Source organism: Lynx canadensis, chromosome E2 (genome assembly GCF_007474595.2).
Source record: "Lynx canadensis isolate LIC74 chromosome E2, mLynCan4.pri.v2, whole genome shotgun sequence".
In the NCBI taxonomy this organism is placed as follows: Eukaryota; Metazoa; Chordata; class Mammalia; order Carnivora; family Felidae; genus Lynx; species Lynx canadensis.
In genome coordinates this window covers 18746076-18767641 of record NC_044317.1, presented here as the reverse complement: position 1 = coordinate 18767641, position 21566 = coordinate 18746076, and the positions used below count along the sequence as shown (strand labels likewise).

Genomic DNA, 21566 nt, shown 5'->3' with positions numbered 1-21566 from the left:
TGCATTACTTCTGAAAGTGGAACTAGCTACACCATACGTGAGGACCTAGGGCCCACTGTGGTTCTCACCAACCTCTGCTATTAGAGGGACTTTTCTCAGGCCAGAGCCCATCCATTCAGGAATGTGAACTTACGGTGCTCATGGTTAGAAATGGTGATGGTTTGGTGCTCTGCCTGAGCTCCCAACCCAGTGCCAAGCAGAGTATGTCCTCAGTGAATCATGGCTGACACAGAGCCAAACTGATTGGGATTCAGTGAGCTGAGTTGTAGCTCCGACTCTGCCCCTTCCTAACCACAGAACCGTGGAAAGTCCCTGCCTTCCCTGAGCCTCAGGTGGCTCTTCTGTGAAATGGGTTTCAGCTGTGTCCTTCCTCACCTGGCTCATGGTGGTTGGGGAGAAGCCTGGGAGGCTTCCAGCACCCCATAGCCATCAACTACTATACCTTCTTCAAGGCACCTAGGCAGGGGGAGGGGCCAGCTAAAGGCTAAGGTGCCCCATCTGCTCACTGCGGCCCCATCCATGCCTGGCCCTTGTGGTCACAGGATGAGGATCCAAGCCTGGTCACAGACAAGGACAACAGGCAGTGATGGGTGCTCAGAAGGGTTGAGTGGGAAGCCAGAGGACACAGGTTTCTTGGAGGAGGTGACATTTGAACCTTTTTCCAAGTGGATAAGGGGAGGAGCATCCCAAGTAGAAGGGAAGCTGAGACAAGAGGGAAAGGCTAGACAGTGGGGACCACGCTCAGGGAGCCACAGGTAGGATGGTGGAGTGGAACCAGAGCAGCAAAGGCTGGCAGGATGCATGGGAGAGGAGTAGGTGAGGTCATCTTAGTCCAGACCTCCTGGGTCTTAGAAGCTCCACTACAGAGTGTGGACTTATCCTGAAGGCAATGGTGAACCAGAATGACCTGATTTATGATTTAGAAGATCACCCCAGCTGTTAGGTGGAGAACAACCATAAGGGATAAAGGTGAAGGCAGGGAGCCCAGAAAAGATGGTGGCCCAGGCCTAGATACCAACTGTGACCATGTAGAGACGTTACCAGACACAGAACAGAGTGGCTGTGAAGGACGAGGGAATTATCCATTAAAAGTGGAAATTTTGGGGCGCCTGGGTGGCTCAGTCGGTTAAGCGGCCGACTTCGGCTCAGGTCATGATCTCGCGGTCCGTGAATTCGAGCCCCGCGTCCTGTGCTGACACCTCAGAGCCTGGAGCCTGTTTCAAATTCTGTGTCTCCCTCTCTCTGACCCACCCCCGTTCATGCTCTGTCTCTCTCTGTCTCAAAAATAAATAAACGTTAAAAAAATTTTTTTTTAAATAAAAGTGGAAATTTTGAGGGTGCCTGGGTGGCTCAGTCGGTTAAGCGTCTGACTCTTGATTTCAGCTCAGGTCATGATCTCAAGGTTCGTAGGTTCAAGCCCTGCATTGGGCTCTGTGTTGACAGCTCAGAACTTGCAGCCTGCTTCAGATTCTGTGTCTCCCTCTCTCTCTGCCCCTCCCCCACTCTCTCTCTCTCTCTCTCTCTCTCTCTCTCTCAAAAATAAACATTAAAAAAAATTTTAAGTGGAAATTTTGGCGGGTGTCTGGGTGGCTCAGTAAGTTAAGTGTCCAACTTTGGCTCAGGTCATAATCTCACAGTTTGTGAGTTCAAGCCCCGCCGTCGGGCTCTGTGCTGACAGCTTGCTCATAGCCTGGAGCCTGTTTCAGACTCTGTGTCTCTCTTGCTCTCTGCCCCCTTCCCCACTCATGCTCTGTCTGTCTGTCTCTCAAAGATAAACATTTAAAAAAAAATTTTAAGTGGAAATTTTGGGGGCACCTGGCTGGCTCAGTTGGTAGAGCATACATCTCTTTAAAATAATTTTTTTATGTTTATTTATTTCAGGGGCACCTGGGTGGCTCAGTCAGTTAAGTGTCTGACTCAGTTTTGGCTCAGGTCATGATCTCTCGGTTCATGAGTTCAAGCCCCCCATGAGGCTCTGTGCTGACAGTGCAGAGTCTGCTTGAGATTCTCTCTCTCCCTCTCTCTCTCTCTCTCGAAATAAATAAACGTAAAAAAATTAATTTAATGTTTATTTATTTTTGAGAGAGACACAGACAGAAAGTGAGTGAGGGAGGGGCAGAGAGAGAGGGAGACCCAGAATCTGAAGCAGGATCCAGGTTCCGTGCCGTCAGCACAGAGCCCAACACAGGACTCAAACCCACGAACCATGAGATCATGACCTGAGCCAAAGTCACTCAACTGACTGAGTCACCCAGGCGCCCAGAACATGTGACTCTTGATCTTGGGGTAGTGAGTTGGAGCCCCATGATGGAGGTAGAGTTTACTTAAAAACAAAGAATTTTTTATGGGGCACCTTGGTGGCTCCATTGGTTGTGTCTCTCTGTCTTCGACTCAGAACATGATCTCATGGTTTGTGAGTTCAAGCCCTACACCGGGCTCTCTGCTGTCAGCACAGAGCCTGCTTTGGATCCTCTGCCCCCCTCTCTCTGCTTCTCCCCCGTTTGCACTCTCTCATAAATAAACATAAAAAAAAAAAGAACTGAAAAAAAAAGTGGAAATTTTCTGGAAGTGGAATTACAGAATTCTAGAATGAGAACGAATTCTTTGGACAGTGCTCTGGTGAGCCCCTACAATCAGTGCTGCCTCATCAAAGCTCTGAGCAGTGTCACAGGCACAGTTCTATTTCACCGCCACCCCAGGAGCCAGCAAGTTCCCAGCCCTCAGTGCTCAGTGGGTGTTTGTTGAATTAATTAATAAACAGAGTACTTGAAGTGGGAGGTGAGGTGCGGGGAGGGAATGAATTTGAAACACGTCTTGGAGGATGATCAATAGGACTAGAAGGCTGAATGAAGGTGGGAGTAGGAGAGGGGACGTCATGGTTCATGCATTTACTCATTCCTTCACTGGCTTATCTGACAAATATTTCTTGAATTCCCACTACAAGCCAGGGACAGTGGTAATGAGGACTTCCATGATCCCTGCCCCCACAGAACTTAGAGACCCATAGTGAGGCAGGTTTAGGCACATGGGCCTACATGCTGCCTGGTGGTGATGACTGACATGAAGGTAGGAGTCCACAGGACATGGAAGGAGAAAGTAAGAAGAGAGTCTTCAGAGAAGGTGGTCAGAGGATGCCTTGCAGAGGAGCTGGGCAGGGACTAACTGGTGCCGGTTTTGAGAGCTGTGGAGAGGTTGAGTCTCTGGCTCAGGTGGGAGCCTGAGTGGAGGGCAGTGCTTTGCAAATATGAGGATGAAGGAAGAAGAGTCCCCCAGGGGAAGGTCATGCGATCTGGCAGGTTGACCAGAGGCTCTGGAATAGGAGAGGACTCTGAGTAGGGAGGAATGCTTGGGGCGCTCAGCAGTGGATGGATTGAAGCCCTGGGACTGGATGATGTTGTGTGGTGGGGAAATAAAGAGAACCCAGTCCCTGGAAGCATCCCCAGGTTCAAGGACTGTAGAGAAAGGTGTGCTGTAAAGGAAGGCAAAGAGGAGGGGCCAGCAGGTGGGAGAACTGGGAGAGAATGAGGTGTGTCTCTTGGAAGAGCTGGTGAGGGAGGGGACGTCTGTGTCCCTGAGGGCCTCTACCCCCTACCACTAATTCTGGGTTTTTAAGACCAACCCTGTGGGTGCAGATAGTAAAAAAACCTCTCAAAGTCCCTCAACCTGCTCCCGGGTATGTCTGTGCTCCCTCTAAAGGTAAAGGACTACGGGGTGAAACCCTTCCGGTACGGGCCCAGAGCTCTCAGCTCCACCTCAACCCACTGGAGGGGAGAGTCAGTATTCCAGTCCCCTATTGGGAAGGACTGGCTCTGGCCCCCTTTGGCCAGCATGTGTCCCAAGCCCAGGTACCCAGACCCTCCCGCACTCTGTGAGCAAGGCCTGAGGCTCCCCAGAGCTAGTAACCAGTGAGTAGTGAATGCGCGGTCAGGTATCTAATGGCTAGGCTTCAGGACCCCTTGTTCCCGTCCCCGAAACTGGCCCTGATTCTTTCCTCCAACCAACCCAACCCAGCAGTGGCTGCTCCGGGATGGTCATAGATAGGAGGGCCTGAAAGATCTCTGGAGACCACAGATTCTGAGAAGGGGGATAGGCAAGCGGGGCTCTCCGGCGCACCCTGTTTTGGGATTTGCGTGGGAAGGAATGGGACTGGCTTTGCAAGCAGCTGCCCAATTCCCGCGAATCCCGAGCGCTAAGAACTCCCACCGCCCTAGCGTCGTCCAGGGCCCCGCCTCCCCTCAAGCTGGTGGACCCCGCGGGCCACTGGCCTGCCCCGTTACCCGAGAGGGCGGAGCGAGCCGTGGGCGCCTCCCCGGGTCCCGGAGCCTCCCGAGCGCAGTGGGTGGGGCCCAGCGGGCGGGGGAGGAGCGGGGTGACTGGGCGGCGGGCGACTGGCGGAGGGAGGGGCGGACGCCGGCGGCGGCGGGGACAGCGGCAGCTGCGGCGCGACCAGGCCGGGCAGGGACGAGCGCACGGAGAGCGCGAGGTCCGCGCAGCCCAGCGCAGCCATGTGAGTGTCACCGCCGTTTCGGGGGACCGCGGGCCAGGCGGGGGTCGGATGCGGCGGTTCGGGTGCCTCCGCATCGGTCCCGGATCTGCTGCCCCGGCTGCGGCCCGGTCCCACGTCGCCCCATCCCCCGGACCCGGGCCGCGCGGTATCGTTCCTCCCCTCCCCCCGGGCGCGGAGGACGCCCACAAAAGCCGCCGCCTTTGGGCCTGACGCGCGCCGCGCTGCCTTCTTCCCTCCCAAGGCAAGGCCCAGGCGGCCCTTGCCCCGGGGCTCTAGGGTGGGCCGGGCCTGAGGGCGGGCCCAAGACGCCGGTCTGGGCGCTGGCAAGGGCGCTCTCCGGGAGCCCCCGCTGTCCTCGCTGGGTGCGGGGAGGGGAAAGGATGAGCTGGGAATGGAGAGGGGGCAACGAGGGTTGCAGGCTAGCCTCGGAGATGAGCTAATCTTCCTGGACACATCGGCCAGCCTAAGCGGATTTGGGGCTCGGCCCGAGGTGGCCGATCCTGGCCTGTGGCCGGGCTCTTTGCCCAAGCGGCTGAAGCTGATCGCCTTGGCCGGGTGGGGGAACAGACCCTGTCCCTGGGAATGGGAGGCTGATGCATGGTCTCTGCAAGCAGCCAGGCTTGGGCACCCTGAAGAACTGTTTGGGGGAAGGAGCTGCCTACCAAGGCTAGGGATCTGGCTGTCTGCCCTCAGCACCCCCTGTCCTCCTCTCCCTGTTGAGGCCTCAGTCCAGCCAGTTCTACTGGATCGATCCTAATTCAGGTCCAGACTGGCTGGCGGAGCACCTACTGTGTGCAGTCTAAATATAACAAACATAACAATAAAGTTTCTCCTGTCACCATCTGTGGGACCTCACCCCGGGCCTGCAGCATTCAGCACCAGCACAGCTTTCTGAGGAGGGTTATGACAATCTGGCAGAGGCTGAAAAAGAGGCCCAGAGAGGTTAGTATTCTCAAGGTCACACAGCTGGTTTAGGGAGAAATGGGAACTAGACCCAGACCTCAAATCTTGCCATTGCACTACCACCTTTGTGGCACGGAAGGGGTGTGGAAAATAATTAGAAAGTGAAGTACAAAATACTCCAGTGGGACAAGGAGGCTTGGCTTAGCTTCCACTTCCACCCACCCGTTCTGGGTCCTGTGAGGCAACAGCCAGAGATAGAGGCCTGGATTTGAGTGGGGGTGAGGAGACCATGCAGGGGGCCAGGCTGGGTCCACGCTGGGTGGAAAGGCAGGTGAAGAGGGCGCGGCTCAGTCAACCCCTGCCTCTCACTGCAGCTAGGCTCGAGACTCCCGACTCTTCCAGGCCCGGCCCAAGGGAAGCCACTCAGCTTCCAGCACGCCGCCAGCCAGCCTCCAGCCAGGGAATGTGACCAGCTGACCAGGGAGGGGGCCGGCAGGAAGTGAAGCCACCGGGAGTCTCTGCTTGGTTCCGGGGTGGGGGGTCCCAGGCCGCGCGCACACCCCTCCCTCCGGCTCCGGCAGCTGCGGCATGACGTCATCAGCCGGGTTTGGTGGCAGTCGCTATGGAGACAGGGACAGGTTCAGTAGGGACCCCATTCTCCTTGCAGCCTCCCCTTGCCCGGGCTATTTTTAGTGTCTGTTTACCTCTGTCTGGGGCAGCCCTGCTCCTGGGCGGGGCTAGATCGGGGACTCCTGGCTAGGCTGCTGGACCCTCCTGGCCTACCACTGAGCTGGGCAGTGCAGGTGGTGGGACCTCCTGTCCCACACAAGTGCACCACTTTTGGCATGTAGAGGGTTTTGGGGGCGAAGGAATCTGGGGCCATGCAGGCAGTCAGGGTTCCATTCCTTGCTGCCTGACGCTGGCTGTGCTGCTGGCCCCATAATCTTTGGGTCCTGAGATCTTTCCCACGTCCAGAACAGGCTTCAGGGCTGGTATGAGGCCAGCTTCCCCCCACCAGTTAAGGTGGGCCCTCTACTTAGCTCAGAGGAGCTCAGCAATTTTTCTTTTCTCCCCTGCAGCAGGGAAGACCCTGCCTCCACCCCCCTGAAATGGTCACTCAGACGGATATTCTGATGGTCATTTTGGCAAGAGTGTGGACCAACAATTACACATTGGTGGGACTAGGGAGTTGGTAGCAGCAGAGCCCTAGTGAGAGAGAGAAAGAAAAGTGTTGGGACAGTTAGCCTACTCTGAGTCTAGTCTACCCACTCAGTCCCAAAACCCCAGGCGTCCTCACCCTACCCTATGCTCAGGGAGCAGAACTCTACTTGGTGATATAATCATAAAGTGGGGGAAGGACAAAGAAAATTGTAAATGGAGTAGGGGAGTTAGGGTGGGCACAGACTTGAAATCTACCCCTCCAACAGCCCAGGATCTGCTCTTCCTGTGTCCCGGCAGCCCAGTTCACTCAGCTCCGAACTCATACGCAGCCCCCTCCCTCATCTCTCTGGTGCGGGGCCCAGAGGGCACAGCAGTGAACCCAGCAAACAGGCCCCTGCTCCCAGAGTTCACAGTCTGGTTGGAAGACAGATGCTAAAGGAGAACTGACAACTGAACTATGTGGCCTCCAGGATCAGAGGAAGGAAGCTATGAGGCGCCTAAAAAGGAGGAACCAACCCAGGGCAGGAGGAAGAAGAACCCGTAGGGTAAAACTTGAAAAAGGAGAGGGAATTGGTAAGGCTGACAGTATAAGAGGGTATAGGAGCAATGGAGGCTGCTGCTGAAAGGCTGAAGAGCCTTGTAGGTATCGAGAGAGGATCAGGGGCACCTGGGCGGCTCAGTTTGTTGAGCGTCTGAGCTCCGGTCATGATCTCATGGTTCGTGGGTTCGAGCTCCTTGTCACGCTTCCTGCTGACAGTGTGGAGCTTGCTTGGGATTCTCTCTCTCCCTCTCTCTCTGTCCCTCCCCTGCTCATGTGCTCTCTCTCTCTCTCAAAAATAAGTAAATATTAAAAAAATTAACTATAGTAATAAAAAGAAAATTTTAGAAAAAAGAGAAAGGGTCACAGTAGCTGGAACAGAAAGACCATGAGAGAAGAAGGGGACTGAGTAGATCAGTGGTAGAAGGTATATGAGGGAAGGGACAGAGCCTGAAGGTTATTTGGGGTCATGTCAGAGAGCCTAGACTTTATCCCTGGAATAGGGGGTCACCCATGGATGTTTTGCAAGAGGCAAAAGGGAGGGATGTTAGCACTTAAGAGTCCTGTGGTTGGACTGCCTGGATTTGAATCCTGACTCTACCACTTACCAGCTGTGTAATCTTGGGCACATCAATAATTGTTAACAACAACAGTTAATATTTGTTTTGTGTTTACAATGTGGCAGTGTGTCCACCCGAACTTCCTTACCCCACATACAATTTTCACTTGCCCAGATGCTCCCTACAAGTGCCTAGAAAGAGAAGTATCTCATTTCATCTTCCCAGCAGCCCTGTGAGGCAGTTGTTGTTGTTGTTGTTGTTGTTGTTGTTAGGTTTATTTAACAGAGGGGTATCTGAAGCCCAAAAAGGTTAAGAAATGCCTTGCCCAAGGTCACAGAGCTAGTTAGCCTCATGTTTCTCATCTGTGAGATGGTGCTAATAGGATTGACCCCATAAGGTTGTTACCAGAATTAAATGAGATGATGTTTGTTAATTAAGCACAGTGCTTGGCCTATAGAAAGCACTTGACAAATCACAGTTTTTGGCATTGTCAGATGACTGGAATTTTAAGAAGAGCAATGTTGTTATTGAATAAAGAATGGGAGGGGGGTGTGCACCAGACTGGCTCAGTCGGTAGAGCATGAGACTCTTGCTTACTTACAAAAAAAAAAAAAAGTAGGCAATCATGTAAAATAATGCTGGATACCCATAAACAAACAAACAAACAAAAAAAACCAAAATAATAGATCATTGTGGATTACAGTGGAGACAGGGAGCTGATTGGGAAGCTCCACTAGGGTTCTAGCTGAGAGTTGGTGACTGTTTGGACCCAATTTCTAGCTATGGGGATGGAGGTGAGGGGACAGATTCCAGAGTTTGTGGCTGAGTGGAGAGAGGTTGACTGGGAAGAGTCAAGTTTGAGAAGGAAATTGGTGAATCCAGCTTGAGGACTTCAAATTCAGCACACCCCTAATAGCCCACTCTGCATTGTTGCTTAGCTTCTGGGGAGGCAACAAGCAGGCAGTTGGATATATAAGCCTGGTGCTCAGAAGAGCTGTTTGGGTGAGGAAGAGATAAGGAAGCTGGCAACATTTTGAGGGCATTGAGGTGTGGGAGATGTACCCAGCCCAAGAGTGAGGAGGATGAGGCCAATTCCAGGATGATGAGAAAGATGAGATCTTCTGTGGGAAAGTAGGATGTACAGCCAGAGAGATAGGTGGAAAACCGGGAGCATGTTGTTGCCTCTTGAAATTCAAGGAAAGAAAGGGCTCAAAGAAGAGAAAGAGAGCCACAAAGTGAAAAGCTTTACTGAGATCAAGCACGAGAAGGACTAAACCTTGGACACTGGATTCAGCAACAGGGAGGTCACTGGTGACCTTGTCCAGACCAGTCAGGGGAGTGGTGGGTGTGGAAGGTAGCCCAGGGTGGTAGAGGACTGCGTAGTTGTGGAGAGGAAATCAAGGTAGACATCTGTCTCTTCGAGAAATTTGATTATCAAAGGGCCAAATGGAGCGATGGATGGGGTCACTGGGAAGAGAAATGGGGTCCACAGAGGAATAATTTCTTGTTGGCGTTTTTTTCTTTAATTTTTTTTTAAATTTTTTTTTCAACGTTTTTTATTTATTTTTGGGACAGAGAGAGACAGAGCATGAACAGGGGAGGGGCAGAGAGAGAGGGAGACACAGAATCGGAAACAGGCTCCAGGCTCTGAGCCATCAGCCCAGAGCCCGACGCGGGGCTCGAACTCACGGACCGCGAGATCGTGACCTGGCTGAAGTCGGACACTTAACCGACTGCGCCACCCAGGCGCCCCTTAATTTTTTTTTTTTTAATGCGTATTTATGTTTGAGAGAGACAGAGACAGAGTGTGAGCGGGGGAGGGGCAGAGAGAAAGGGAGACAGAATCTGAAGCAGGCTCCAGGCTCTGAGCAAGCTGTCAGCACAGAGCCTGACGCAGCGCTCCAACTCACAAACTGCGAGATCATGACCTGAGCCGAAGTGGGACGCTTAACCGACTGAGCCACCCAGGCGCCCCTCTTGTTGGAGTTATTAAAGCCAACTTTATATTAAAAATATCTACAGAGAGGGTGAGCGTCCAAAGTGTACAGCTCAATCCATTTTCACAAGAGAACATACACCCATCTAGGACCAGGAAATAGAACCCAGATGAGGAAATATGGAACATTACCAGCCCCCTGGAAACCCTCTTGTGTCCCCTTCCAGTAACTACTCCCAAAGGGTAACTAGTATTCTGACTTCTATCACCATAGATGAGTTTTGCCTGTTTTTGAACTTCATATCAAGGGAACCATACATAGGTCCTCTCTTGTGGTATTGCTTCTTCTTTATGTCTGTAGGGTTCATCCATATTTTTGTATACAGATGTATACTGTTCGTTCTTTTTGCTGTATAGCATTCCATTATCTACTGATGGGCATTTGGGTAGTTTCCAGGGTTGTTTTAGTTTTTTATGGGCGAGTGACTTGAACTTGTTTAAGGCTTGCGGAGGAAGTCTGAAACACTCATTGTCTATGAGAAGGAAGAAAGATGAGTAGGGCCACACGTGAGGATTTCCTGGGTGGGAAATGAGAACCTGGCTGAGGTTGAGAGAATTTCTCTGTGGTTCCAGCTCAGCTGCTGTGCAAAGACCTCTGGCGGCTCCTGCCATTGTGTGCAGGTGTAGAGAAGGCAGGGCATTGGGTCGCCCAGGGTTGTTTTCTGCCCGGTAGGAGAGAAGCACAGAGTGCTAGGCATATTAGCAGCAGGTGAGCTATGGAGTGTGGTGCCTGTGGATCTAGGCTGGGGAGAAGGATGTGCAGGAGAGAGAAGGATGTGCAGGGGAGAGAAGGATGTGCAGGGGAGAGAAGGATGTGCAGGGAAGAGAAGGTGGGAGGGAGCTGGCAGAGAGAAAGGAAGCAGAGGCCAATTGTGAGCTCTGTGCAGGATGGTGTCTGTGAAATTCCGGGCTGTATCTCCAGTGACTGGCACATGTTTGGCACAGAGTTGCCACTCAGTGAATAGTTGAATAAATGAGCTGAGGTTTCAAGAGGTCTCAGGTAGAAGACAGTTTAGGTGGGGGTGATGCAGAGACCCTTAAGGTTGGCATCATTGTGGTTGCAATTTAGGAAAGGGGCACTCCAGAGCCGGTGGGCGGGGGGGAGGTCAGTGTGGGGCGTGCAGACTGGGACGGGAGCAGAAAGGTCAGTGTGGGGCGTGCAATCCACAGGAATACATAGTTGCTAGTGTAGGGTGCAGAGCACCTGGTCTTCAAGGAGAGAGAGGAGGATAGCACATTTCAAACTGGGGTCCTTGGGTATCTTGCATCTGATTCTATAGGGGGGTGGTGGGCTTGTTGGAAATGCTGACCCCTGGGCCCACTCCAGCCTCTTGGGGAGAAAATAAGCAGAACTGAGCAACAAGGAGCAGGAGTATTTATGGGTTGAGGGAGCACCCAGCCCTTCCAATGCCCACTGGAGTTTGGGCATGGTAGCCTCTATTCAGGCTGGAGGTGGATGAGGGAAACTGAAGGAAAAAATACTCAGGGTGGGAAAGGGCCAACACCAAGGGGATTCAGCCGTGTGAGCCGGTGGCCAGAAGGATGGGGGCCTCACCGTAGGATGCAGCTTCTACCAGAGAGGTAGCCCTGGCTGGGCACTGGGACCTAATCCTCTTCCCTAGGGCCTGAGGGTGGGGAGGATGTGTCTAGAATGAGCACCTCCTCTGTGGATGGGGTAGTCCATGGGCTATGGGACTCTGAACCCAGTTCCTTCTCTGCTTCCTCCTTGGGGCAGCAACACATAATATGAGCTTGGTCCAGTCCCACACTTTTAGCCTCTTTCTCTTCCCAGCTTCCCAGACCCCTCATGCTCAGTGCCTGACTCTGCCCTCTATTGGCACAGGCCATCCACTCGGCACCCACAGTCCTTCCTTCTACTCCCTCAGCCCCACTTTCCAGTCTGCATACTCAGAACCCCAACTCCCAGCCTTGTGTGTGCTCAGCCCTCTAATACCCCTCAACAGCCACTCTACGAGTCCCTTATTCTAACTGCATCCAATCCAGCCTCCACTCAGGGTCTTCATTCTGTTTATCCCTCCTTATTCACCGCCGGGCTCAATTCCCTTTACCCAAACTCCGAACCCCACCTGAGAAGACCCACTTCAGTCAGTCTCCTCCCCGAAGGGAGCCCCCAATACCCCTCCCAGAGGCCGCTCAGTCTGAGCGGTGCCCCCGCCCGGTGGTCCAGCCGGTCCCGCCCATCCCAGCGGGCTGAGTCAGGCGGCAGGAACTGGGCGGGGGGCGGCGCCGGGAGGAGCTGAAGCCCGAGCCAGAGTTGCTGGGAGCAAGCGCGGAGCCCAGCTCGACCAGCACCTAGTGGCCCTGGGCCTGTGGGGACGTAGGGGTGGGAGGGCAAACGCAGGGGGTGGGGAGCTGTCCTGGATCTACCATGAGTGCCAAGAAGAGAGGTAGGACCCGGCCTGAGGCTGCGATGGCTGCGAGGCTGGCCCCAGGGGGTGCGGGCTGGACTCTGGGGGACAGGGGCACGTGTTTCGCCGGATCTGGGTGGGGGTCTGCGGAGGATCCCTTCCCGCTAAGGGCGCGGGCGAAGGAGTCCATCTATGACTAAGTTTCCAGGCCTGAGCCTCAGGAAAGTGGAGGAGGCAGGGCACTTCTTGGCGCTGCCCCCGACTCTGGGAATCCCCAGGCTGCTGGGCTCTGGCATCCCCGGTGGGGGCTGGAGGGAAGCAGTTTACACGGGGCGGGAGGGTCGCGGGAGCCAACCCCGGGCCTGCCGGGCCTGTTGGGCAGCTCCGCTGGGCTCAGAGCGTTCACCTCGCCAGGTGACCTCCCGCAGCCTCGCGGGGTTGGAGCGCTGGAGCTCCTGGTCACTGTTGCGGGGATAGGGGGTGAGGTCAGGGGCAGGGCTGGGGAGCCCGCCCCGCCCCCGGGTAAACAAGCGCTTCCGCACATTCTTCATGCGCCCCGCCCCTTTCCTGCCCCTTCCCAGCCAGGGGCGGGGGAGGGGGGGTCCCCGCGCGACCCCCCTTCCTGCCCCGAGACAGGCGGAGCCTGCACCTCTGCAGGAAGTGGGGGCCGAGCCCAGGCCACGCTGAGTCCGAGGCCGAGTCTCCCGGCCGCCCTGTCATTAGTGCTGGGGCCGGCAGGGTTGTCGGACTCCCGGCGTCAGGCGGTATCCGGCTGGACTAAGATACAGAGGCTGGGCCTCCAGAGGGGGCTTCAAAAGCCTGACTGGCGCTGGACACCCGCCCTCGCCACCCCCCAGGGAGCCCCGCGCGGACTCATTCCATGATGTCCCTGTCGGTGCGGCCGCAGCGCCGCCTGCTCAGCGCCCGGGTCAATAGGAGCCAGTCCTTCGCAGGCGTCCTCGGCAGCCAGGAGCGGGGCCCCAGGTACGCAGCAGAGCGGGGCTAATGGGGTCAAGCGAGTGTGACGGGGCTGGAGCTGGGTGTGCAGTGAGGGATTGGGGATCCTTCTCGTACCTTTCTGAGTGTGGCCTCTTCTCCAGGAGCTTCCCGGCCTTCAGTCCCCCGGGGCCCCCACGGAAGCCCCCAGCGCTCTCCCGAGTGTCCAGGATGTTTTCCGTGGCGCACCCAGCCCCTAAGGTCCCACAGCCTGAGCGGCTGGACCTGGTGTACACTGCGCTCAAGCAGGGCCTGACGTAAGGAACGCCTCCCAATGCCTTATCCCAGGACTCCTCCCTAAGCCCTCATCCCCTTCCTGCTAGTAGGAACCTTCCCCAGTCTCCTATCTTCTTTCCACTGCTTGCTTGTACCCCGGGCAGCTGGAGGCTGGAAAGGTAAGCTAATTCTTGTAGTCACTCCTTTCCCCAGGGCCTATTTGGAAGTGCACCAGCAAGAACAGGAGAAACTCCAGGGACAGATTAGGGAGTCCAAGAGGAATTCCCGGCTGGTAAGTAAAGGGTTGACAAGGATGCCCTGGATTTAGCCCAGTTGTGACTAGAATACGGGATATCAGGAAAGGCTGGGCAGGTTTCTAGCCCCACCTTCCCCAGGTTTTGTACGCTTTCTGTCTGGGACCCAGTATCTGCCCATGGGAGCTTTCAGTGGGGCAGGTCAGACCCCCACAGATGTGATGACAGGAAACTATATTGTAGTAACTCTGATAGAGAGTCATGGTTCTTCTCTGGAAACAGGTCAGGGCTTCCCAGAGCAGGAAACGCTTCTGCTGGGTCTTGAAGAATGGGAGTTCCCTGGTAGAGGGAACCTCTTCCTAGGGGTTGCAGGAAAGGGAGTGGGCCCGGGGAAGGGATCCCAGGGAAAGAGATGGGGGGATTCGTATGGGAGGGTTCTTGAGGACCAGACCCTATGTCACTAACATGCACCTAAGGCCAGGCATGAGGGAAGATGGGTCAGTCCATACTTTGACTGGAGTGGCTGTGGCCTGAGGTATGAGGGGGAGGAAGGCTGTGAAAGAAGAGTTAGATGGGCCTGGGTAGACATGTGCCCCTGCTGGAATACTTCCCATGCCCCCTAAGTGTCCCCTCTCATCTTCCCCTGCAGGGCTTTCTGTATGACTTGGACAAGGTAAGTGTGTAGGGAATGGTGATGGAAGAGTTTGGCTCATTGGGGATGGTAAGGGCTTGGGGCCTCCGGCCCCTCCTGACATACCTCTCCCTCAGCAAGTCAAGTCCATTGAACGCTTCCTGCGACGGTTGGAGTTCCATGCCAGCAAGGTATATGTGCAGCATGCACATGTGTGCAGTGTGCACACAAGGCGGGTGGGAGATAGGGGGATGCTAGGTCCTGGGTGAGCAACCCCAGTAGTGAGTTTCAATTCCCCCAATATCACCCCACTCACCTGCCCAGATTGATGAGCTATATGAAGCATACTGTGTCCAGCGGCGTCTCCGGGATGGCGCCTACAACATGATCCGTGCCTACAGCACTGGGTCTCCAGGGAGCCGAGAGGCCCGGGACAGCCTGGCTGAAGCCACTCGAGGGCATCGCGAGTACACAGAGGTGAGGGATGGGTGTCCAGAAGGCAGAGGCACAGGGTATAGCAGAGCTGGTGAGAGAGGACTGGTTCTTGATCCGCTCTTGTCCCTGCCCACCCCTCCCAGAGCATGTGTCTGCTGGAGAGTGAGCTGGAAGCACAGCTGGGCGAGTTCCATCTCCGGATGAAAGGTACTAAGTGATGGGGACAGACTGGTGCTAGGGAGAGGGGATTGTGTCCCTGAGACCCCTCATCATGGCTCATCTCCTCTTCTACTCCTAGGGCTGGCTGGCTTCGCCAGGCTGTGTGTGGGGGATCAGTATGAGGTATGAGAACGGCAAGGAAGGGCTGGAATGAGAGGGTCACAACACCAGGGGCTGCCTCATCTTGCCTGTTCACCTAGATCTGCATGAAATATGGGCGTCAACGCTGGAAACTACGGGGCCGGATTGAGGGTAGCGGAAAGCAGGTGTGGGACAGCGAGGAAACCGTCTTTCTTCCTCTGCTCACGGAATTCCTGTCTATCAAGGTGATGCGTCTGCCCAGGGCCACAGGTCAAATGATCCTGTGACTCCTTGACTCGTGAACCCCTCATGACCCTAAGACCCTTACCCTGTAACTCCCAGCTGGCTTCATGGCTCTGTGAATATGTAATCCCCAAGTCCTTCATAACTCTGTGATTTTCTTATGATCTTTTAATCTTGTAAATATTTGACTCCCTAAACCCTCATGAGACTGTGACCCCCATGGCCACAGTGACCTTAGACCTCTGTAATCCACATGCTCCCAGGATACTTCAATCCTCCATGGCCTCATCACTCAGAGAATTCCAATCCCTGCAACCTTGTCATAGCCCTACGACCCTGTGACTGTCACATAACGTCTATGCATATTCAGACCTCTGATCTCCCACAACCTCATGATCCCTATACCCTTATGACCTTATGATGCATTCTTGGCTACAGGTGACAGAACTGAAGGGTCTGGCCAACCATGTGGTTGTAGGCAGTGTCTCCTGCGAGACCAAGGACCTGTTTGCTGCCCTGCCCCAAGTTGTGGCTGTGGACATCAATGACCTCGGCACCATCAAGCTCAGCCTGGAAGTCACATGGAGGTTGGTGTTGTTGAGTGGCTTGGGGACAGGACCAAGGGGCCTGTGGCACCTGCTAAAAGCCTCTTACCTCCCCAGCCCTTTCGACAAGGATGACCAGCCCTCAACTGCTTCCACTGTCAACAAGGCCTCCACAGTCACCAAGCGCTTCTCCACCTATAGCCAGAGCCCACCAGACACGCCCTCACTTCGGGAACAGGCCTTTTATGTGAGTCACAGGCCAGGCTTAGGCCCCACCATCCTCCAGGGGCTCCCTGGGGTGGTCCTGAAGCGCCCTTTCCTCTCTCCCAGAATATGCTGAGGCGGCAGGAGGAGCTGGAGAATGGGACGGCATGGTCCTTGTCATCCGAATCTTCAGACGACTCATCCAGCCCCCAGCTTTCAGGCATTGCCCGCCACTCTTCAGCTCCCAGGCCTCTGGTGCAGCAACCTGAACCTCTGCCCATTCAAGTCGCCTTCCGTAGGCCTGAGACCCCCACCTCTGCACCTGTGGATGAAGAGGGGATCATGGCCCCAGCCCTGGCCAATGGCCATGCCCCCTATAGCCGGACTCTGAGCCACATCAGTGAGGCCAGTGTGGATGCTGCCTTGGCTGAGGCTTCTGTGGAGGCTCTGGGCCTAGAATGCTTAGCTCAGGGACCTAGCCTGCCTGCACACCTAGATCCCACCCATGGGGAGCAACCTGGTCCTGTCCCTCCTGCTGTGGACCCTTGCCATTCTGCCACAAGCCTTACCCTCAGTACAACAGGCCCCACCCACATATCTACAGACCCTGCTTTGTCTGCACACCTAGATTTGGTTCACAAGATCACAGACTCTAGCTCTTCTGAACTGCCAGGCCCTACCCACACCATCAGAGGATCTACCTATAATGACATCAGCCTTACCCAAAGTGCTCCAAGCCTCACTCATACTACCACAGCTTCTACCCACAAGCCCATGGTCTCTACCCTCACCACTACAAGCCCTACTCCCAGTGCCACAGCCCCAGTCCAGACCACCACAAGTCCCACCCACAAGCCAATGCTTTGCACCCTCACTACTGAAGGTCCTACCCCCAATACTACAGGCCCAGTCCAGACCACCACAAGCCCCATCCACACTACAAGCCCTACCCATACCACTGCAAGCCTCACCCAAACCACTATAAGCCCCACCCACACTACTGCAAGCCCCACCCATGCCACTACAAGCCCCACCCATGCAAGTACAAGCCCTGCTCACAAAGCCAGGATGTCAACTCACACCACTACAAGTCCTACCCCCAAGGCTAAGGACCCAGTCCAGACCACTAAGAGCCCCACCCATCCTGTCACAAGCCCCACCCTTATAACTGTAAGCTCTTCCACTTTTCTAGACCATGCCATGCTTCCCAGCTCCTCTGCAAAGGCAGACCCTACCCTCCCAGGCACCAACACCCAGTCCTGTAGCTACCCATTTTCCACTCCTTGCACTCAGGCAGACCCCGTAGCCCCCAGCACCTCCTACCCAAGTCCTGCCTGTTCCAGTTGCGAACCCCTCACAAGTCCATCCCCAGATTCCCCAGAACCGGACCTTCAGAGTCCAAGTCCCCCTCTCTCACCCGTAGCCCCTGTGGCCCAGCATTTAGACCTTAGCCTGGCTGTGGCCACTCAGGCCCCAGTTCCAGGAGCAGCTGGAGGGGCTGGGGATAGGAGGCTGGAAGAGGCACTAGGGGCCCTAATGGCTGCCCTGGATGACTATCGTGGCCAGTTCCCTGAGCTGCAGGGCCTAGAGCAGGAGGTGACCCGGCTGGAGAGTCTGCTCATGGTAAGGAGGGCCAGGTGGGCTGCAGCAGGGAGGGCAGCAAGGCAGTGGGCAGTAGCATTGACTCCCTTCCCAACCCCAGCAGAAACAAGGCCTCACTCGCAGCCGGGCCTCCAGCCTTAGTATCACTGTGGAGCATGCCCTGGAGAGCTTCAGCTTCCTCAATGAGGATGAAGATGAAGACATCGATAGTCCTGGAGACAGGTGAGGGGGAAGAGGTGAGGGGAGTGCCAAGTGAAGGGGAAAGGCCAGAAAGGGGAACAGGTGAGGTGGAGCCAGGTAGAGCACACAAGGAGAGTGGCAAGACTGGAGGTGGCAGGAGGGGATACACTTGCCAGCAGGTGCATCTGTGTTTGACACCCCCACCCCTCACCCCATGTAGTCCTCATGTGTCCCTGATGCCTGTTTCCAACCCCATCTGTATCCCCAGTGCTTCTGACCTCCCTCCTTCTGGTCCGGGCAATGCCTGCCTCTCCTGCTGGTCCCCATCAGCTTGTGATCCTCCAGCTCCTCCTCTTTCCCTTGGACTCACCTTGGACCTACCCTATGAACAAGCCCTTTTGGTGCCTCTCCATGCACCCTGGGTCCCCCAGCACCAACCCCCTCTGTCTCAACCCAGGTTTTCCCCGAGAACCCAGCCCCTTGGCTCTCTGTCCCAGAGTGGCCTTTGCCAATTCCTGGTTAAGAGTCATACCTGGCCTGTCCTCTCTCTGCTGCTGCCCAGGTTAGGGCCCTGTGCCCTGAACCCTTTGGGCCACAACCCCTTGGAGTCCACATTACATAGACCATCCCGCCTGCAACCCTACTCCCAGCCATCCCAACCCCGGCGGCCCTGGTGGTCCCAGAAGTTGTAGCTGGAGGTGGGAAAAGACAGACGAACCCTGGAGACCCCCACTGACACCTGCTGGTCGTAGTCTCTTCCTCCTTCTGGAAGTCCTCCGTGAACTTACCCATTGTCTGTTGTCTGTGTATCGTCTGCTCTTCCATTCTGGGGTGGGGGGGGGGAGAACTTAATAAAAATAAACTGTTGACCACATGGTGATGTGTGCTCCTGGGGTGGTTGACCCCCTTTTTCTCTCAGGCCCCCAAACAGCCTGGAGCCTGGGGCTGAGGACAGCCTCGACTTACCCAGTGCCCGCCCCCTCAGCACGGAGTGTCCAGCTCTGGACGCTGCCTTGGTCCAGCACCTGTACCACTGCAGCCACCTCCTGCTGGTGAGGCTAGTGGTATTCTCCACACCCTCCTTTTGTAACCCCCTACCCCAGGGAGCCCTGCACTTCAATACTGACCCTCCATGCCTCCTCTGACTTCTACTCCCCACTGCCCCAGGGCTCTAGCATTTGGCTCTTGCTGAGTGGAACACCTCCCATGGCTTCCCCCATCCTCTCCATGCATGCTGGGACTTGTAGTCCCTGGGCTCCACCCTCCCCAAGCTTCATCCTGAGATGAGGCCATCCCTATTCTCCAGAAACTGGGCACATTTGGGCCCCTGCGCTGCCAGGAGGCATGGGCCCTGGAGCGGCTGCTGAGGGAAGCCAGAGTGCTAGAGGCCGTATGTGAGCTTAGCAGACGATGGGAAGTCCCTGCCACCTCTGCCCAGGAAGGTAAGGGCTCTGTCTGCCCTGAAGCTCCTCCCTTACCTAGCCCCATCTGCACGCTTGCCTGCCCACCTGCCTGTTCTGTTGCTGATGGTTGTCTGCACCTCCTCGTAGTGGTGCAGTTCTCAGCCTCTCGGCCCAGCTTCCTCACCTTTTGGGACCAGTGCACAGAGGGACTCAGCCCCTTCATCTGCCCCGTAGAGAGAGTGCTCCTCACCTTCTGCAATCAATACAGTGCCCGTCTCTCCCTGCGCCAGCCAGGCCTAGCTGAGGCTGGTGAGTGGGCTGCCTACCTGCCCCCTCTTACCTCCTTTGTTGGATCCCTAGTGATGGGATCTCAGGAAAAGCCAGGTCAGCCTACACAGACCTGCTGAGCTGAGCAGTGGGAGGAAATAATGAAGGCTTCTTTGCATGGAAGGACCCAGAGGGGTAGGGTTTGGATGGGGGGCCCCTGGACCTGAACCTGGGATGGGAGCACTCTTCCCTCTAAGGGCCTGGCTCCACCCAAACCCTGAGGCTTGCAGCACTGCCTCCCACAGTGTGTGTCAAGTTCCTGGAGGATGCCCTGGGGCAGAAGCTGCCCAGGAGGCCCCAGACAGGCCCTGGAGAGCAGTTCACCATCTTCCAGTTCTGGAGTTATGTCGAAGCCTTGGACAGCCCCTCTATGGAGGCCTATGTGACTGAGACCGCCGAGGAGGGTGAGCCAGAGGCCCTGATCACAAAGTGGCCTGACTCTGTGGGTGTGGATGAGAACATGAGTATACAAGACCCTACCCCACAAGGTTCCTTGCCCTGCTACCTTGTCCCAACTCTCCTTTCTTCTTTCAGTGTTACTGGTGCGGAATTTGAATTCAGATGACCAAGCTGTTGTGCTGAAGGCCCTGAGGTTGGCTCCTGAGGGGAGACTGCAAAGGGATGGGCTTCGGGCCCTCAGCTCCCTGCTTGTCCATGGCAACAACAAGGTCATGGCTGCTGTCAGCACCCAGCTCCGGAGCCTGTCACTGGGCCCCGTCTTTAGGGAAAGGGTGAGAGTCAGGCAGGCCCTTCTTGAGGAAAAGGCTTGGGGTTCCAGGCTCCCAGTGTCTGGCTAAGTCTGCCCTCCCACCCTTACCCAGGCCCTACTGTGCTTCCTGGACCAACTCGAGGATGAGGATGTACAGACAAGAGTGGCTGGTTGCCTGGCCCTGGGCTGCATCAAGGTAATGCCTGCCAACCCCTGCACTTCATGCCCCTCCCAGTTCCCCCAGCCCTGGGCTGTGGGCCTTTCCCACCTGCTCCACTGGGCCCACCTCAATGTTCCCTCCCCCGGTAGGCTCCTGAGGGCATTGAGCCCCTGGTGTACCTGTGCCAAACGGACACAGAAGCTGTGAGGGAAGCCGCTCGACAGAGCCTGCAACAGTGTGGTGAGGCTGGGGGATGGGAGATACAGGTCAAGTAGAGTTCCACAACAGTTTGGCTGATGGGAGCAGGAGTGAGTGGAATCACGGATGGGAGGGCCGAGATGGGGCTAAGATCGCTCCTAACCCCATCCTTACCCATTACAGGGGAAGAGGGACAGTCTGCCCATCGACGGCTGGAGGAATCACTGGACGCCCTGCCCCGCATCTTTGGGCCTGGCAGCATGGCCAGCACAGCATTCTAAATTTCCTACCCACTGGCTTCCGGTGCCCCTTCCTCTCACTTTCAGGGCTCACCAGGCACTGGCAGGGAGGGTGAGGGCTGGCTCCAGACACCTCTCCCCCACAGATTCCTATCAATGAAAATCTAATATATTCTTCTGTTGCCCTTGGGTTGGTAGAGTCAGTGCCTGAAGTCAAGTGCCTCCCAGCCTCGGCTCAGCACACTTGCCACAAATCAGTGTCCTGCCACATCCCTTGGTTTTATATTTTATTTACAGAGTTTTACAGAAAATAAAAAAGCAAAATGCCTTTCCTACGTGGCCTGGCCTGGTGCATTCCTGACCCTCTGCTCCAGCACTCTCTGGCTATGGCCCTTCCTGACCCTGGTCTATCTGCATTCCAATTGTGCTTTGGCCCTGGAAATTCAGGTGGAAGAGAGCCCAGAGACTGAAACTGGGGTTGCAAAACAGCAGAGGAAGAGGGTAGTGGGTATTGTTGAGGAGGTCCAGTCTGGATGCTTGGGGGTGCCCTGGGCCTGGAAGCTATGGGTCCAGGCTGGAGCTGAACTGTGGAGTTGGCCTAGAGAAAGCCCAAAGGTCCCAGTCCTGAGAGTGGCTCCCTAGCAGCTAGCATGAGGTGGCCTGCAGACAGAGGAAGCTGGCAGGATAAGGCACGGTAAGAGCGTGAGCTTTTGGCCAAAAGGGGGCAGCAGAATCCCATCAAGGAACACCAGGCTTCTGGGCCTTCTCTTGGCTTAGGCAGCTTCCTAAGGAGGTGGCTGAGCTGAACCCAAGGAGCTCCTTGGGGGCTGGGTAGTAAGAGAGAGGAGATTCTTGCAGAGGGGAAGAGCTGGGGCCTAGGAGGCAGGAAA

The 21566-nt window shown here is 55.6% G+C and overlaps 1 protein-coding gene across 3 annotated transcripts; it reads left to right on the top strand.

Annotated features, from left to right (window-relative positions):
• The first annotated feature begins 4418 nt into the window (after positions 1-4418).
• On the top strand, positions 4419-21012 carry RIPOR1 (RHO family interacting cell polarization regulator 1). 3 transcript variants are annotated; one of them, XM_030298473.1, is made up of 22 exons: positions 4419-4507; positions 12892-13018; positions 13135-13287; positions 13460-13538; positions 14150-14173; positions 14269-14322; positions 14456-14608; positions 14710-14773; positions 14865-14908; positions 14986-15111; positions 15548-15696; positions 15772-15901; positions 15985-17481; positions 17561-17682; positions 18560-18692; positions 18947-19082; positions 19191-19352; positions 19616-19774; positions 19905-20101; positions 20192-20275; positions 20389-20479; positions 20621-20813. In XM_030298473.1, exons 2-22 carry the CDS (start codon positions 12915-12917, stop codon positions 20716-20718), a joined length of 3759 nt encoding a protein of 1252 aa, XP_030154333.1. In that variant the 5' UTR covers positions 4419-4507; positions 12892-12914; the 3' UTR covers positions 20719-20813. The 3 variants fall into 3 exon arrangements, with proteins under 3 accessions (XP_030154333.1, XP_030154331.1, XP_030154332.1); XM_030298471.2 differs by lacking the exon at positions 4419-4507 and adding an exon at positions 9625-12073 and having other exon boundaries at positions 20621-21012; XM_030298472.1 differs by lacking the exon at positions 4419-4507 and adding an exon at positions 12023-12073 and having other exon boundaries at positions 17564-17682.
• The last annotated feature ends 554 nt before the right edge of the window (positions 21013-21566 follow it).